Raw genomic sequence first — 17,983 nt, forward strand, 5'->3', positions numbered from 1 at the left:
CTCGTATTCTGATTGGTGAATCCGCCGCGGATTAGGAAATAGGTGGTCGGTCAGTGAACAGAAATATGATGAAACACGAGAAACCCTAAAGACGGCTGAACTGTCTTGTGTTGTTCAATTTGATAGACATTGCAGTTGCCTTGGAAACATTATTCCGGAAATCGTCCTGGAAATAACATTAAAGGTCCGCAAGCGGCACAGCAATAGTCTCTGAGAGGTGCTGTGTGTTTAGCTCTGCTTGCTAGCTGTGTGTTGATAGGCTGTCAATAGTTACATTGAGCTGCTAGCTGCAAATGCTGTGGTTATTGTGTTAATGTTACATGTATGCGAATGGATTGTTTTTCTGTAATCCATTTGGGCTTTTGGGAGAAGTTTTGGCTTGCTGGTCAAGTTCTATAGCTAGTGGGTTATGCAGTCAGGTGCAGTTCACTGACACATTTATATAGCTAGATGGCTAGTTAGGATAACAGATAGCTGATGTGCTGATTTAGTTATTTAAGTCAGATTTTTAGTCGTTCACTGCGTTTTGCACACTCTGGCAACATGAATCCCATTAAGAAGTCTTGTCTGGTCCTTATTGTGGCATTAGCTGTGACTTTGGATGTGACAGCTGGTGGTGAGTCAAATTCTTAAAGTATTCAATGTTCAGTAAAGTATTCAGTATTCCACTTCTTAAAGTATTCAATGCTTAACTGTAAAAAAGTACATGTTTATTTATACGTTAACTAAAGTGCAAAGCTATTTAACAGTTTGAATGTATTAACATGTATTTTATGTAAAATCTAGCCCTATATAAACCGTAAACTTGGCTGTTTGATGCATTAATTGCAGAAGTAAAACCAGATGAGGAAGGAGATGCGCAGGTCGGTGCGCCTCAGGTAATACAGCATTAAGATATGTATACACACACACACACACACACACTGTAATGCTATTTTCTTATTGATCTTTGCATCTCATTGCATCAATGGTTTTGTCAAAATCAGAGCACAGATGATAAGGATGGCTCCAGAATTTTGTCGGGACATGCATATGTTCCTAAAGATGCCCAGCCTGACAGCAGGACAACAGACACTGGTGTGGAAAGCGAGATTGAGGCGATTGAAAAGGAAGATCTTCCAAGTCAGCCCCCTCCACCAGAGGAACGCCGTAAAGAAGGTGAGTCGGAGCCAGATGGGGTCTGCAGCTGCTTCCTGATTAATATATAAGTCTCAGTAGTTAGATTTTTCTGTGAAGGTTTTGATACTATTTGTCTCATATGTTGCTTAAATTTAAGTTTCACTGCACAAAATCCTTCTTTTCTGTTCATCGCCTACAGCTTGCAGTGTCTGTTGAGAAAATAAACTTGCTCACTCATGCATTCACCTGTGTGTGGTTGGTTTCCTGTGAAAGTGTCTGGTTATCGTGTTATTTTCTCATTGGCGTTTATCTTGTGATGTAGTTCCGGTGGTGAACGGTGGAACGGCCTCTGGAGAGCCCTGCGTCTTTCCTTTTCTTTTCCAAGGGAAAGAGTTCTCGGAGTGCACTATTGAAGGCAGAGGAGACGGGAGGCTGTGGTGTGCCACAACGTACGACTACAGCACTGATAAGAGATGGGGCTTCTGTGAAAGTGAGTGAGCTATTATTGGTAGCATACTTTAAAGTGCTTCATATTGTAAAAATTAGTCGTATTGTTTCATATTGTGACTCTTGTCTACATGAAATATGATACTACTTTAGTTGAAATCGAAATAGTTCTCTGAACATTAGTAGAATGCTGTTTTTGCTTTTTACTACTCATACTTTTTTAGCTTGGATATGAGAAGATCAATGCTAAAATACTGACTGATATAAATCAGTCATGATTTTTAGCACTTGCAGTTGTTATACCAATTGTGTGTGTGATGTGTCTATTCGTCCTCACAGCGGAGGAGCAGGCAGAGCAGAGGAGGTTGGTGGAAGAGGCTGAAGACCTGTACCAGGCCACACTTCGGGTGATCAATGGCACCAACCGGAGGAGCCAGAAGAAAGAGTGAGTGCTGTGCCATGTATATTTCTTGCAGTGCTCATGCAAAAGTCTTCAAGCTACTCTTTCTGAAATAAAATGTGCAAGAAACTGTCCTACAAGATTGTAGCTTGTACAGTATCTGCAAAGATTCATCTTTGTACCTTACCTACCCCTAAAGGGTGCATACCTTCATGCACAGTGTTTGCAAAAAAAAAAAAATTCTGACAGTGTAGGATAGTTTTGGTTTCTCTGTTGTGTAAAAATACCAAATGTATTTTAATTACAGTACTGTTCAAACGTTTAGGGCCAGTAAGAGATTTATTTGTTTATTTTTTATTATATATATAAAAAAGATTATTCTAAATTCTTTATCTAGCAAGGATGCATTAAATAGATCAAAAGTGACTGCAAAGACATTTTATAATGTTAACAAAAGTTTTCTATTTAAAATAAATTCTGTTCTTATGAACTTTCTATTCATAAGATGATTGTTTTCATCAAAAAATCCTGAAAAAAATTGTATCATGGTTTCCACAAAAATATTTTACCCGCCGAAAAACGGTTTCCTATGGTGACCGAGAGAGCGTCATGCGCTGCAACTGCAGAGAAACACATGCAAATAGAAAAAAACACCAGCAAATTAAGAAAACATCTTCATCAGTTTGACAACACGTGCAAATACTCACAATGCAACCAAATACAGAAATGCTCTGCAAATATTCACAACGCACATATGATCAACTCCCCTATCATTGACGTATCATAGTCATTGACGAGTAGTAGACTGAGCAGTAAAGCATGTCATAGCCAGGTTCGTCACTTCTTGAGGTCCCCTTGAAACATTTCCATGCTATTTGCAGCATGTTTCTTTATTTGGTTGCATTGTGAGGATTTGCAGCACATGAGTTGTCAAACTGATGAAGATGTTTTCTTAATGTGCTGGTGTTTTTTCTATTTGCATGCGTTTCTTAATAATACCAAATGTTTCTCAAAGCACCAAATCAGTGTATTAGAAAGATTTCTGATAGATCATGTGACACTGTAGACTGGAGTAATGGCTGTGGAAAATTCAGCTTTGGATTAAATACACATTTATCAATATTTTAAAATAAAATACTGTTTAAATTGTAATTTTTCACAATACTACTGTTTTTATTGTATTTTTCATAAAGTTATGGTGACGTCTTTTGAAAAAAATAAATTACTGACCCCAGACTTTTGAACTCTAGTATATTCATAATTCTATTAATTTCTGTATTACAGGTTGTATGAAAAACTCCTGAAAGTTGCAGAGATGGGTCATGTTAAGGCTATGGAGAAGGTGGCATATGCCATGCTTTTTGGAGACTACTTACCCCAGGATGTTCCTCAGGCAAAGGAGATCTTTGAGAAACTGGCGCTGGAGGGCTCCCCTAAAGCTCAGACTGTAATAGCAACTGTTTATTTACTAAATGTTTTATGTTAATACTGATGGCTTTTTTTTGTCATGTGACTCATTTCAAGCTGTTTGTTAGGAATAGCAGCTGTGTGCTTGGTTATTTTATCAATGCTGTGTTGCATCAGGAAAACTTAGTTGTTGTTTTTACATTGAGGTCCCATCCAATTTGTGTTCACACAGGCACTCGGTTTCCTATATGCTGCAGGATTAGGAGTGAACTCTAGTCAAGCAAAGGTATCCTCTAATGACATTTATAAAGCACTACATGCTTACTTTAAATGTGAATGTTTATTGAAAATATTTGTATTTAACTGAATTGCAGGCATTGGTGTACTACACCTTTGGAGCTTTGGGGGGAAACCTAGTTGCACATATGATTCTGGTAAGAATAATCATTTCTGTCCTATTAAAATCCCAAGAAATGATCTTGTTCAAGCCAGGAAACAAGACTTGGATTACTTGCTTATCTTATGTATCAAGTCTTATTTGACTTCGCTTGCATCAAGCTGAGTGTCTAGACAAGCCTTCGGAACTACTGAAATTCTGACCGACACATTGGCTCAGTTACATGAAGCAAAGTTGAAACCTCAGACCTTGTGGCATTTATCCAAGACTACTTTCTCAATGCATCGGTATGGCATAGGCTTGTGTTTGTCCTGCAGATCATGGCTGTGCTGTCTGATAATTGTAATGCTTTCTTTTCAGGGCTACAGATATTGGGGAGGGGTTGGGGTTCCTCAGAGCTGTGAATCTGCTCTCACTCACTACAGACTTGTGGCCAATCACGGTAAGTTTTGTTACATTGCTGTGCTTCCTCAGATGCATGCATCTAAATGCGTCTGATTTCAGCACAACATTATTTATAAGATCCCTGGTGGCCACTTGTATCGATGATATCTTGTTACTTACTTGTTATCTTGGTCTCTGACTATTTTGTTCAGTCCATTTAAAAAAAAGTTTAGTGACTTCTCACATAATACATGTGAAAGGATTGTTTTCTGAGCAGTGTGAACATAAAAAAAAACTAGAAATGCTGTAATATGTAACATGCTGTGCTGCTAGATTTTGGTTATAACGCCCACCATTAATCACTGCCACTGTGTGTCTGTCGGTGTTAGTGGCCAGCGATGTGTCCCTGACAGGGGGCAGTGCAGTACAGCGGATCAGGCTCTTGGATGAAGTGGAAAATCCGGGTTCTAGCAGTGGAATGCTAGAGGAGGATTTAATCCAGTACTACCAGTTCTTGGCTGAGAAAGGAGATGTGCAGGCACAGGTATAGTAAAACCATGTTGTTTTGTCTGTAGCATTATTGAAATCGAGAATAGACTGTCACTTATAGTCACTTACATATTTTAATGTTAACGTCACTATGAAATGAAAATGGGCAATACTTTTATTTTTTGGAATATTGCCGTGTTTATTATAAATGTGTTATCCATGCACATCATTATTAATATTGTGGCGTATATTTACTCAAAAACCAAACGCCGTAGCTGGCTGAGACATGTGGGTTTACACTGAAGACGCGTCACACTGAACCATTGCACATGATCTTTATTGCTCTCTTTCACAAGCTTAGAAAACATAAGCACTTACGTTGATTGATGTATTTCATAAACCGTGCAAAGATACCTCAGACAGTGCGTTAATTGACGATGGTGACGTTGGTGACGGTCAACAGAAAGTTTCTCCCCATGCTCACCCTGCAGCCATTATCCATACAACCCGCCATGTCCCACAGGTGAACACACACGCTAATATATACTCGCCACACCCCCTCACGGTGCCATAATTACCAATGACGTCACACCGCGCGTGCACATACACAACAGTATAGAAGGAAAGAAGAAATGTCACAAAAGACTAATCAAACCCAATGTATGGCTCCTACAATTATTATTATATTTTTTAATTCATGTGCTCTCATAATCTTTAATCAAAATATCTTCCTCTTCTCTGATGATGTGTTTACTGGATAACGTCCAGCAGTCCTATTTTTTTTCTCTCTCATCCGAGAAGCCATTTCATTCGAAATACGTCACAATAGGGAAGAAATGACAATCACAACTACTGTTTCATGTCAACTTCAACTGTATTTTGATCTACCTGTATTTTTGATGATTACTGTCACATTTGTATTTTTTTGTCTAGGTGGGTCTGGGCCAGTTACATTTACATGGAGGACGAGGTGTAGAACAGAATCATCAGGTAATTTCTGTTCAGGTGTATTTTGTATTCAGGCTCTGCCATTTTAATAATTTAATTAAATATGAAAAAATGATTTTATACTTTCTTTTTGTCATTAATTTTCAGCGAGCATATGAGTACTTTAACCAGGCAGCAAATGCTGGGAATACACATGCAATGGCATTCCTGGGAAAGGTATTGACATGAGTGTTTATTTTTATTGGACTATTAATGAATGTCATTCTTGTCATGTGTTGCTTAATCTTTCAACATCCTTGTCCATCTTTTTTTTTCCTCATTCTTATTCTATTGTCTCAGATGTACTCTGAAGGCAGCGAGTACGTGCCTCAGAACAATGAGACGGCCCTGCAATATTTCAAAAAGGCTGCAGACTTGGTGAGAATTTTTTTTCCCTTGTCAAAATTCAGAAACTGTTTATTTTCAGATGTTCTACTCTAATCCTTTATTTTTGTTTTCCTCTTTTAGGGTAATCCAGTTGGCCAGAGTGGCCTTGGTATGGCTTATCTGTATGGAAGAGGCGTTCCTGTGGTGAGTTTCCTGGATGAGCTGAACTAAACACTATGATCATTAAATGACCTTTTCAGTTATTGTTTCTTCTCATTCCTGCAGAACTTTGACCTGGCACTGAAGTATTTTCAGAAAGCTGCAGAGCAGGGCTGGGTGGATGGACAGCTACAGCTGGGAACCATGTACTACAGTAAGTGTGTGCTGGAGAGGGAGATTATGTGCAAATTATGTGGTTGTGTTTTTTTTTTTCTTCCTCACTTCTTTTTCTTTACCTTTTCTGCTTTCTCTGCAAGAGGAAAAATAAGCAGTCATTTATTATAAACGGGAACAAAATTACTGAGCCAGTAATGGCCATGAAATGTATACCTACAGGGTTCCACTAATTTCGAACATCTAAACACGTCATTTGTAAATGTTACATTCTATATGTAAATACTGTGATTTAATTTAATAATGTCTTGATCTACGAAAATAAGTTTACTGCTCATATTTAGCAAGTGTTAAAAGTGTGCATATTCCTAGCAATTTCACAGCAGATGCCTCAGAATATAGAACAGGGAAGTATCTTTTATAAATGACTTCTAGAGGGTTCTCAGAATTGTGGAATGTTGTTATTATTATTATTATTATTATATCAAATACATTTCATCAGACATTCCATAATTACATTTGAGTTTTCGCTCCCCCCCCCCCTTTCTAACTATTATTCTAGCTCACTGTTTCATTACTTCAAGTGCGATTTATCTTATTTTTGTCTTAAATCACAGCAGACTCTTTTGGCTTGGTTGCCTAGGTGATTGTTGCCATGCCAAACTCCCACCTGCATTCTGCTTTGACATGATCTTGACAAACATTGAGGACTGAGGAGTGTTTTAGTCATTTCAGCTGGTGGATGTTTGAGAGTATGAAAAGTGCCTTTATGACTCTCTCATTCTTCATATTTTAGATGGCATCGGGGTAAAGCGTGATTATAAGCAAGCACTTAAATTCTTTAACCTGGCATCTCAAGCGGGTCACATCCTGGCCTTCTATAATCTAGCCCAGATGCATGCCACGGGGACTGGGGTCATGCGCTCCTGCCACACTGCAGTGGAGGTGAGGCATTATTATTTCATGATGCATAGGCATGTTTCAAAAAGCTTTTCTAATAGTGTTTAATGTATGTGTATTTGTGTGAGCAGCTCTTCAAGAATGTGTGTGAGCGCGGCCGCTGGTCTGAGAGACTCATGGCGGCATACGGCAGCTTTAAGGACGGAGATCCGGACTCTGCTCTAGTACAGTATCTTCTGCTGGCCGAACAAGGCTACGAGGTTGCTCAGAGCAATGTGGCCTTCGTCCTCGATCAAAGTGAGTATGGGCTCTACCACCAGAGGGCGTCAGACCCCCAACACCTACATGCATGTTAATGGTGGAAACCTGGATCTTTCTGACCCTTTAAATCTGTCCTTATAGTTTTCAACTCAGCCAGCATCTGCCTTGTAATTGGAATTTTGTTTTTAAACCTTATCTTTAATGCAAAAATGGGAAATATAGCAAAGTCTCCAAAAAACAACAACAATTTACAGAAACTCTAACTGCTGCCCGTAATCGGAATTTTGTAATAAAGAACAGGATGACAATTATTAAAATCTTAATTTTTATTAGGCCTGAAAAAGTCATGGATATATGTCTTATATTTGATAGAAAATGTTATTTTCTAAAGGGAATGTCAATAATATTATTATTTTATTTTCTGCTCTATCTTGCAAAGTCAAGCCAATTAATATTTTAATTTACAAATTTCTTAAAAACTAACACATAGCTGATTAAGTATAATTTAAATATATTAATTAAAATTGGCCTGGAAATCTTTATATGATTATTTAAAAAATAAATAAAACATCATTATTAGTAATCAACAACAACTGGAAAAAAAATGTATGCACTTTCATGTCAAAATATGTGGGAATGCACAAAGAAGGCCACAGAATCTTCTGTAATGGTGAAGCAGTCTGCGCAGAGCCTGAGAGACCATTTAAAGATCCATCAGCCTTTCCTTTCATGTTTACTGTCTCTTGGCAAATGAAAACCCAGCTAAATTAAGCTACTTCACATTTGTGAAGGTAAATCTGACTCCGTGTCTGTGCATGTGTCTTTTTTTTCAGAAGGGTCACAGATCTTCAATGAGAATGAAACGTACCCACGGGCTTTGCTCCACTGGACCAGAGCAGCTGCTCAAGGTTAGTCTGTTCTCTTCAACATACAGTCACTCTAACAAAATGCCAACGTGCTTTGATGGCCTTAGTGAGACAAATATAACTGCTTACAACACGGCTCTCTCAGATACTTGATCCTGATTGGTCATTTGTGGCATTATATTTATATTTGTGGTCAGATATTTCTGTATAATTAATGCTAAACTGTATTTGACCATTGTAGCTACTGGCAACCAGTCTTCTACACTGTCATCGTTTTGCATATCTCGTATTACCCTGCACTCTTTTTGAATAAATTTGAAGTGAAAAAAATATTTCAATGTTTCAAGCCAATTTATGTACTTATTTGCTACACATCCACGTAACAAGCTGGATCATGTATAGTCAGACGGTCATTATCGCTAAATAAACCCCTTCAGGGTGAAACAGGATTCCTCTGCTTCTGTTTTTATAATTTCATTTTAATTTCCATGAGGCTGTTGAACATCCAGGACATTTGTAACATTAGCTGTTTTATATTTTGTTTACAGGATACACAGTGGCCAGAATCAAGCTGGGTGACTATCATTTCTATGGCTATGGCACTGATGTGGACTATGAGACCGCAGTCATTCATTATCGTCTGGCCTCTGAGCAACAGCATAGTGCACAGGCCATGTTTAATCTGGGATATATGCATGAGAAGGGCCTCGGTATCAAACAGGTGAAATTTACATGTTTTAAGTTTTATGAACCATCGATGTTGTATGCCCTCGACATTAACAAGTCCTCTTATCGATGCTCCTGCTCCGAGTCAGCCATAGTATATACAGACCGTGAACTCACAACTCACCCTTTTGTCCTTTATCGAGCACCGTAGCACGGCGCCCAAAGCGAATTTGATCGGTGAGTAATGTAGATGAACTGCTGCGCTTGTGACTGCGTGTGACTGAAAGAATGAGCTGAGCGAGAGCCCCGGTCACGTGCGCACACTCTTTCTCTGCGGAGCCAGGCGAAAGTATAAACAAGGCTTCACCGTCTCCAAACCATGCTCCAAACTAAACGCTGTCTTGCTCACTCAAGTACAGTTTGCTTACTTAAGTGTAAGCTTTAAAACAAATGAAACCACTTGTTTATTTTTGCCGAAAAAGCACTACCGGTACTTTTTTCCACACTGGTATCAGGAATCGATAAGAGAATCGTTAAAGAATCGGATTGATAAGCAGAATCATCAGTGGCACTGATATTGATAAAACCTTATCAATTCCCATCCCTAGTAAGAACCATAATGTTGTGAAATAATATTACTGTTTAAAATAGCCGTTTTGTGGTTTTACATATTTCAAAATGTACTTTATTCTTGTGATGGCAAAGCTGAATTTTCAGCACTCTTCAGTCACTTGATTTGATGCTCATGAAACATTTCTTATTATTATCAATGTTGAAAACAGTTGTGCTATTTAATAATTTTGTGGAAACCATGATACATTTCCCCCCAGAATTTGATGAAGAGTTATTATTTGAAATTCTTTATTTATTCATTATTTGAAAAGCATTATTATTCCTTGTTGAATAGAAGTATTAATTTCTCTCTAAAGACCCCAAAACATTTGAACTGTAGTGCTTACAATAAGTGGTGCACTAATGTTTTTGGTTGTTCCTCCACAGGACGTTCATCTGGCTAAACGTTTCTATGACATGGCTGCAGAGGCCAGTCCCGATGCCCAAGTTCCTGTGTTCCTGGCCCTGTGCAAGCTGGGCCTCATTTATGCACTACAGTACCTGCAGGATCTCAATGTAAGTCGCATCTTTCAGTGAGGATCCACCTTTAAATCTGACATGTCTCAAGTCAAGGAATAACCAATACCTTGCATATTTTTTTCTTCAGCTGAAGGAGCTTCTATCTCAGGTGGATCTTGACCAGTTACTGGGTCCAGAGTGGGATCTCTACCTCATGACCGTTATTGCTCTGCTCTTGGGCACAGTGATCGCATATCGGCAGAGACAGCACCAAGCCGTACCCAGAGCCCCTGCAGCGCCCCCTAGACCTCCAGGCCAGCCGGAGCAGCCCGCAGAAGAGCCTGAGGAACAATGAGAGAGCAGGGATCAGGGTGGAGGTGACCGAACGGGACTAGGGGTACGGGAGAACGAATCGAGGCCCATTAGCGTCTCTTTCCCCGGGACAGCCGCTGACACCTACACCCTGATGTGGTCTTTAATCCTGTAAACCCCAAAAGAGCTTTCAAGACTCTTGTTGCCCTGTCCAGCCGCTCTCTAGTCTTTTTTTACTGTGGCTTGGGGAAAAACTAGATGAACTTCTACGATATCTTAAACGTGCGCCTCAGGGTTTTGCCAGGTGAAATAATATTTGTGCAAATCAACGCTCACTATGTGGGGGGAAAAAGATAACATTGCTGAAGGAACTACGGTAGTTGTTTCTGAATTTTGCTTGCCACTGTGCTAAAGTCAAGGATCATACTTATTTTGTGCAACCCATTCAGATTTTTTGTTCTTGTTAGTATGAAGTTTGGTACAAATTTGGATTCGGACACCATGCCTCATTGGGATGCAGAGTGCGAGATGGGCTGCGCTCTGAATTCGATATGTAAAAAGTGAATACTCCAAGCATGTGTTCCTCTTAAGTGGCTTGCTAGCAGATTTTTTCTTTCTTTTTTCCCAGAAATTATTATATACAAATTATTTATAATGTCAGTATTTGGACAAAAGTTGTTTTCACCAGCACATAGATGTAGATTTCACTTGATTAAAACATGAGCAGTTAAGATGAATAAACTACATGGTAAGTAATCTAAGGTTATCTGTCTGCCAAAAGGCTTTTTATTGCCATAAACGCTCACCCTGCCAAACGTTGAATCATTGAGACGGCCCTTGACCTCATTTTGTGTGTCTGTAGCATATTTATGGTAAAGATTCAAGGCTGGTGTCCATTTATGTTTCAGATTGTTAAACCTCTTTCTTCAGCAGTCATTCAATCTTTCCAAAAGTTTCCAAAGTAAGATATAAATTCCACTGCATACATGCAAATCATTTTAATTGTTAAATGGGTTGCTGTTTGCTATAATGCTCAGTTTTGGTATTACAAGACACCTTTTTTATTTTCAGATCAAGACATTGAATGCTCTCAAAGTTATCTTTGATGATTATCATATAAGGTCTTTTGCTCTGTAACATCAGCTTCCTGAAGCGGGTTTATTTGCTTTGTGTGCTGAATCTTAGTTTTTACTTCTTTTTTTTCTGAGGAAAATATTTTTTCAGATAATTTAAATCGTGAGCATGTCTAGAATATTTGATCGTTTGCCGATGGAATGTGTCTGTCGTTTCAGGAAATATAGCAATACCACAAAGTTTGGTGTAAAAAAAGAAAAAAAAAAGAAATCTGTAATGTAAGCCTACTTGTGTGAATAGGATGTAAAGGACTGTTATTCATGCGAAGATGCACCAGAGCATTAGTCTGTTTTTGTGGAGTTCACCTAATTCAGCAATGGTTTGAAACTATATAAATCATATAACAGATTCTTCTATGTAAATCAAGCCGCTCATAATACAGAGAAGATGACGGATGAGTAAAATAAAAAAAAAAGCAAATAATTACATTTTCAACTGGCAATGTTTCTAAATAACTAATAAAAATCAATGGGTTCACAGCGAATGTCATTTCCTATCTTAATATAATTAGACCAACAAGTGCTATTCAGTCCAAACAAACATCCAGTGTGCACAACATCAACCGCCACCTTATTTATTTCTCTCTAAAAGGATTCCTGGTCCTGCTCTGCATTGCGCTGCGGGTCCGTTTCTCCCAGGCCCCAGTGCTACATGGTTTCCAGTAAAGCTCTCTGAAGTTGTGAATGGTCACCAGTCCCCTGGCAGTTGCATGTGCGTCTGGATCATGCTTTATGTCGGTGGGCCTGAACTTCGTCACTCAGCTGTTTTGGGTGGGGGAGATAAAGGGGCACTGATATAATGGCCCCGTTCTCTCTGCACGCACATCCATTGTGCTAACCAGTTTGGAAACGCTCCACCATGGAGTGGCTTTTCATTGCCGTGGCAACCTGTTTGCTAGCCCTCTGCCCTGTCAAAGGTAAGTACTAGAAGCATCCAGAGCTGGGAAGATTAAGCTGGAGCGCAGGGCCCACGATACATGTGTGAGATTGACCTGGGATGCCAGGGCTTCAAATTGGTGGAGCGAGATGTTTGTGTGAACCGGTGTTGAAGGCCTTTGTGCTTGTGCTGTACCAATGGAGGCCCGTCTGTATCATATTTTGACTTTTGCTAAGGCTCAAGTACTCATAGATCGTAATATTTATCTCAAGGTGACGAATGGAGGCTGGAATATGAGGAAGGACTCAGTCACTACAGCGAGGAAGCGCTTAGAAAGGTGCGTTTGTGTATTTGTGATGTATTTTGGGCTTTATCATATGGTTGAGGATGTTTTTCTTTCACATGAGGTCATGAATACAACTGTCCAATTAGTTTATCTTTGATAAATCATAATGTAAACATAGTTTCAGTACTTCAGGTGGTCTATCTATGGGGTGGCCTGATTGTTTTGGTTGTGATGTCACAGAAACCGCCTGTTTAGCATGTTATTTTGTTACAGGAGTTTCCTGAGAAGACCAGGCCAATCAGTTTCAAGCATCCACTGTTCACGTGTCGTGACATGAGCCCCTCCTCTTCTGTGCCAACCTCAGGTAGGCTTCTCTAGGGTCTGCGTTTTAGACCATTTTTCCACATTGTGACAAGATTTACCAATGATGAATACACACTACTGATCTAAAGTCAGGACGATCAAGCTTGACTTTACAAGCCGTCATGCTGAAGACAAATGTTTGATTTTTTTACATTAACACTGCTGTTTATCATTGATGATGAATGCTGGCTCTTGTACCACAGACACACTGCATTATATAATGTTTTTGTACCTGCTCTTCTGATTCGCTGTGTCTCTTGTAGTTGAGCTGGTGAGGCCAGCAGATATTAAAGTGATCGCTGCCCTTGGGGATTCACTGACAGTGAGTGTGATTATTTACTCTTTCCTTTTTTCGGTTTAGTGGACATTTTTTTCATTAGTTAGCTAATTAATTCTACATTAATTAATTCTACACTATCTTTAATCATGATCATTCATGAGGCAAAATGAGATGCACAACTTAAAGGGATAGTTCAACCAAAAATGCTAATTCTGTCATCATTTACTTACCCTCATGTTGTTCCAAACCCTGTATGAGTTTCTTTCTTCTGTTGAACACAAAAGAAGATATTTTGAAGAATATGGGCAACAAACAGACCCAAGGCTCCATTGACTTCCATAGTATTTTTTTTTTTCTACTATGGAAGTCAATGGAGACTTGGGTCTGTTTGTTGCCCATATTCTTCAAAATATCTTCTTTTGTGTTTAGCAGAAGAATGAAACTCATACAGGTTTGGAACAACTGAGTTGAATTTAAATTTTTGGGTGAACTATTCCTTTTAGCTGTACGAATACATAAATGAGTTATTGATGCAGTTACTGATAATATAAGGTGTTTAGCGGATAAAGCAATAATGATCTCTAATAGTAATTCTCACTTGTAGACAGCCATTGGTGCAAATGCAACCACAGTTCTTGGCATACCGATTGAATTTCGTCACGTGTCATGGAGGTAAATGTATTAGTAATAATATGATCCAGTATGATGATGTTTCTCATACTTTGTGAAGTTCTAATAATATACCCTAATTTTTTTAAAGCATTGGCGGCTATGGATCCTTTCAAGATGTCATTACACTGGCAAGTACGTCCTTTTGCCTCAATATCAGTCATATGAAAAGTAAAATTGGTGAATTGAACTGAATTGTATTTGTGACCCGGGATCTTCTGTGCTTTTGGTTTAGACATCATTCGACTCTTCAACCCTCACTTAGTGGGTCCTGCCCCAACCAAGACAGTCCATGGTACCCCAGCTCCCCTCTGCGAGACTGGATTTAACCTGGCTGTAACCGGACACAACACCTTGTAAATGCTAGTACATCCCTAGTCATTCTTCATAAATGCTTGTTAAAGAACAAACAAACAAACCTGAAGATATGCCATCCAGATATTTTTACTTCAACTGTATTTTGCGACCTTTAATTTAGCGAATGTGGTATTGTATCAGTTGATGATACGAGTTTTGCTTTCTTCCTAGTAATCTTCCTGAACAAGTCAGACATTTGATTGATACATTGAAAACATATGAGGTAAATGCAATATTGCTTTTGAATATGCTGTTTCCGAAACTAAATGTGTTATTTGTCCTCTGCCTCTGTTGCTTATTACAAATCTTGGCATTATTGTGATTCCATCTTTTGCTACAGGATATTGACTTTGATGAAGACTGGAAACTGTTGACCATTCTAATTGGGATGAATGACATCTGTGATTACTGCAAAGACAAGGCATTGCTTACAAAGCTGTTTGTTTGGCAAACTACAGACAGAAGATTCTTCTACAGTATTGACAGATTTTGTTCAAAATGTCAAAGCGGGAACTATAGGAGGTTTAAAACAAATGTTACATTGATTGTGAACACATAGACGCTTGTAGAGATGATCATCAACATGAGTAATTGAAATGGCCTTGAAATGTGTTTGCTCTTTGAGAAACAGCAGTTCTAGGCAGTAAAAGTGACCTTTAAAGAGTCTATATTCAGACATATTGTCCTTTAGGAGTGTCTTTATAGAGCCTCTAAATGTATGTCCTCTATTTATGCACACAGTCCCTGTTTTCGGTGGAGAACTTTGTCCATTACATGACTGTGTCCTTGGAAATGCTGATGAATGAGGTAATGGCAGATTTTGAGATATAATATCAAATATATATATATATATATTTTTTTATTTAAAGTTCACAAGGCTGCATTTATAATACAAGTACAGTAAAAACAGTAATATTGTTGGTTAATTATTGGTATTTATATATAAATACCTGTTTTCAATTTTTAATCTATTTAAAATGTAATTGATTCCTGTGATTTAAAGCTGAATTTTCATCATCATTACTTCAGTCTTCAGTGTCTCATGATCCTTCAGAAATCAGTCTAAAATTCTAATTTGCTGCTCAAGAAACATTTTTTTTTAATGATCAATATTGAAAGGAGTTGTGCTTAAATTTTTTGTGGAAACAGATTTTTTTTCCACTATTCTTTGATAAATATAAACTTCAAAAGAACAGCGTTTATTTGAAATTTAAATCTTTTTTTTGTTTGTTGATCAGCTTAATGCATTAATCAAATTTTCGATCACCTTTGCAGGTTCCTCGAATGATCGTGAACGTGGTCCAGATACTGCCGATGGAGACCCTGAGGGAAGTACAGAAACCCACCCCAGGATGTATGCTCCAGAGGTACAGGAAATTAAATCAAGCTTTGAAAAAATTAGCTAAGAGCAAGTGTGACGATGTCATGGAGGCTAATTGTGCATGATGCATATCGAGTAATTCTTTCAAAATCAAGAATCTCTTCTTCTTATGCGTTGTTACATAATGCGTCAGTTTGTTCAAGATGGTCATCATCGTGTCATCTGCTCTTTCAGTGCTAAAGGTTCAGTTCTCTCATATTCAATGCTGATCTCTCCAGGTCATTCTGCTCCTGTCTGGTAAAGCCGGCTGCTGGATCTGCTGATCTAAAGGAGCTGGTTGGAGTCAACTTGGAATTCCAGGTGGATTTGTTATCTATACAGTTATCTATGCAGATATATTACAAAATCTGTCATTTGCAATATGATGCTAAACTGTGTGGTAAATGTGCTTGCACTTTATTTTAAGGTGTCTTTGTTTCAGTGTAACTATACAGTTTAAGTCCTGAATAGAGCTAATATTAATAAACAACATGGTTACCCAAAACATCTTTTGTTTTAGAAAGCACTGGAGCAGCTCTTGCACAGTGACCGTTTCTTTAAGAATGACTTTGCTGTAGTTCTGCAGCCGTTCTTGAAACACGCAGACCCTCCAAGACTCCCTGTAAGAAGTGACCACTGATTGTTTTATGTTTAGCATTTTATGCCACATTTCTGCTAGCTTTGCATTAGGTTTATAATTTAAAGTTTCCATTAATATGCGCATGTGCTGTTCAGGGTTTGTGTCTTATCAATGTTTCCCTGATTAGAATGGGAAGATTGACATGAGCTTCTTTACCCCGGACTGTTTCCACTTTACTATGAAAGGACACGAGGAGCTAGCCAAGGGACTGTGGAACAACATGGTAAGTTTTGGTTTATTTTACTCAGAACAAATTCACAACGCTCCATTTAATAAAATTAAATTTGATATGTATGCGTGTTTATATATATCTATATCAGCCACAACCTCTGATGATCTCTGTCACTGTCATATAGGCACAGTTTGTCATTCTGAAATCGTTTCTCTCATTTTTTTTGTGGCAAGTTTCAACCTGAAGGGGAGAAGTTTCTGGTGGAGAGCTTTTCAAACTCTATTGAGCTTATTTGCCCCCCTATGGTAAGACATTATTATTGGTGTCATCTTATTTTATTATGGATTAATTTGCTAATTCTATCATTACGTCCTTTACATTTTTTTTTTTTCTTGTTCAAACTGAAAAATCCTAGAGTCATCCATACATTTACACCAGACCCACTGTTGTAAAGCCAGGCCCGTCGGCTGGCACCAGACTAGCCGTTCTCCACCTCGTGCTGGCCTTGGCTTTCCTTCCACTGTGGTTGGCTGTAAATCTGGCCTCCTTGTAGGACATCCATATGGAGTATCACAGTACATCATGTCTGCCCACCTGATGTTCTACTTGTGCTGGATATCAATGCTTTGACAGTCTCAGAACCATTGAGGATCTATTTTGAGACTTGAGCCACTGCAGGATGATCTATGATAAAACTGATTTAAAAACAAAAATTATCAAAAAAAGAAAAATGGACTTGCACTCAGTATCATATTTAATTGCTCTGCGGAGTTTCTGCAAGGAAATGTTAAAACCTCAGAATAGAACAATATATGCTAATGTGATGACCTTTTCTGATATACCCAACTAAAATGGCACAAGAGCAGGTGCAAAGCCACATTTAGCTCTGCGTAATGCTGCTATAATTCATTTAGGTACGAAAGGTAACTGTGTAAGCTGATTCCGGGTTGTCTGAATAAAAACGGCCAGAGGTTACACTGTAAACTCATTAAGCCTCTGCGGATCCGATAAAGGATTTGAATGTTGAGTGAGAACAATTGTTTTGCTTCTGAGAGCATGGTGAAAAGTAAACTGTTTGAGATCTTCCTAATGCCCACAGTAATAAGATCATTGTTTTGGATGCTGTTGGTCTTCTCAAATAAAGATTTTAGAAGGGATACTTACCTCTTATCCTTCCTTTTTTTCTTTAAAAGTCAGTTTTTACTTTACATATGCTTTTTCCATACATGCTCAGGGTTCTTCATGGGTCAATAAATTCATCCATTACCAATCAAATAACCTTTCTTTATAGTTATTCTTAAAGGTTATTAGCAGCTCTTGGAAACAAGCTTCTTTTCCTACACAAAACAAAACATAAAAATTAAATTATTAATTATTCAATAAAATAAATTGCATAGCAATACAATTATCTGGGTTGTAGCAAATTAGCTCAATGAAATATGAATATTTGGATCAGTTAATAAAAATAACTTGATGTAGC

The 17,983-nt window shown here is 38.3% G+C and overlaps 2 protein-coding genes across 2 annotated transcripts; both read left to right on the plus strand.

The window, feature by feature from the left end:
- Positions 1-17: 17 nt before the first annotated feature.
- sel1l (SEL1L adaptor subunit of SYVN1 ubiquitin ligase) lies at positions 18-11,979 on the plus strand. Its single transcript, XM_079583887.1, has 21 exons — positions 18-616; positions 832-878; positions 987-1,158; positions 1,442-1,609; positions 1,906-2,011; positions 3,251-3,413; positions 3,606-3,659; positions 3,748-3,807; positions 4,131-4,212; positions 4,544-4,698; positions 5,577-5,633; positions 5,739-5,807; positions 5,931-6,008; positions 6,099-6,161; positions 6,243-6,330; positions 7,087-7,235; positions 7,322-7,487; positions 8,285-8,359; positions 8,866-9,038; positions 9,983-10,111; positions 10,203-11,979. The coding sequence occupies exons 1-21, from the start codon at positions 544-546 to the stop codon at positions 10,407-10,409; spliced, it is 2,334 nt and encodes a 777-aa protein (XP_079440013.1). The 5' UTR covers positions 18-543; the 3' UTR covers positions 10,410-11,979.
- A 115-nt stretch (positions 11,980-12,094) lies between these two features.
- LOC306983465 (phospholipase B1, membrane-associated) lies at positions 12,095-17,983 on the plus strand. Its single transcript, XM_079583888.1, has 16 exons — positions 12,095-12,416; positions 12,649-12,713; positions 12,936-13,026; positions 13,289-13,347; positions 13,910-13,977; positions 14,066-14,109; positions 14,210-14,330; positions 14,503-14,554; positions 14,672-14,752; positions 15,073-15,138; positions 15,607-15,698; positions 15,931-16,012; positions 16,212-16,313; positions 16,459-16,554; positions 16,737-16,808; positions 16,919-17,983. The coding sequence occupies exons 1-16, from the start codon at positions 12,359-12,361 to the stop codon at positions 17,054-17,056; spliced, it is 1,287 nt and encodes a 428-aa protein (XP_079440014.1). The 5' UTR covers positions 12,095-12,358; the 3' UTR covers positions 17,057-17,983.

The sequence above is a fragment of the Phoxinus phoxinus genome (assembly GCF_949152265.1).
Source record: "Phoxinus phoxinus genome assembly, chromosome: 16".
Lineage (NCBI taxonomy): Eukaryota > Metazoa > Chordata > Actinopteri > Cypriniformes > Leuciscidae > Phoxinus > Phoxinus phoxinus.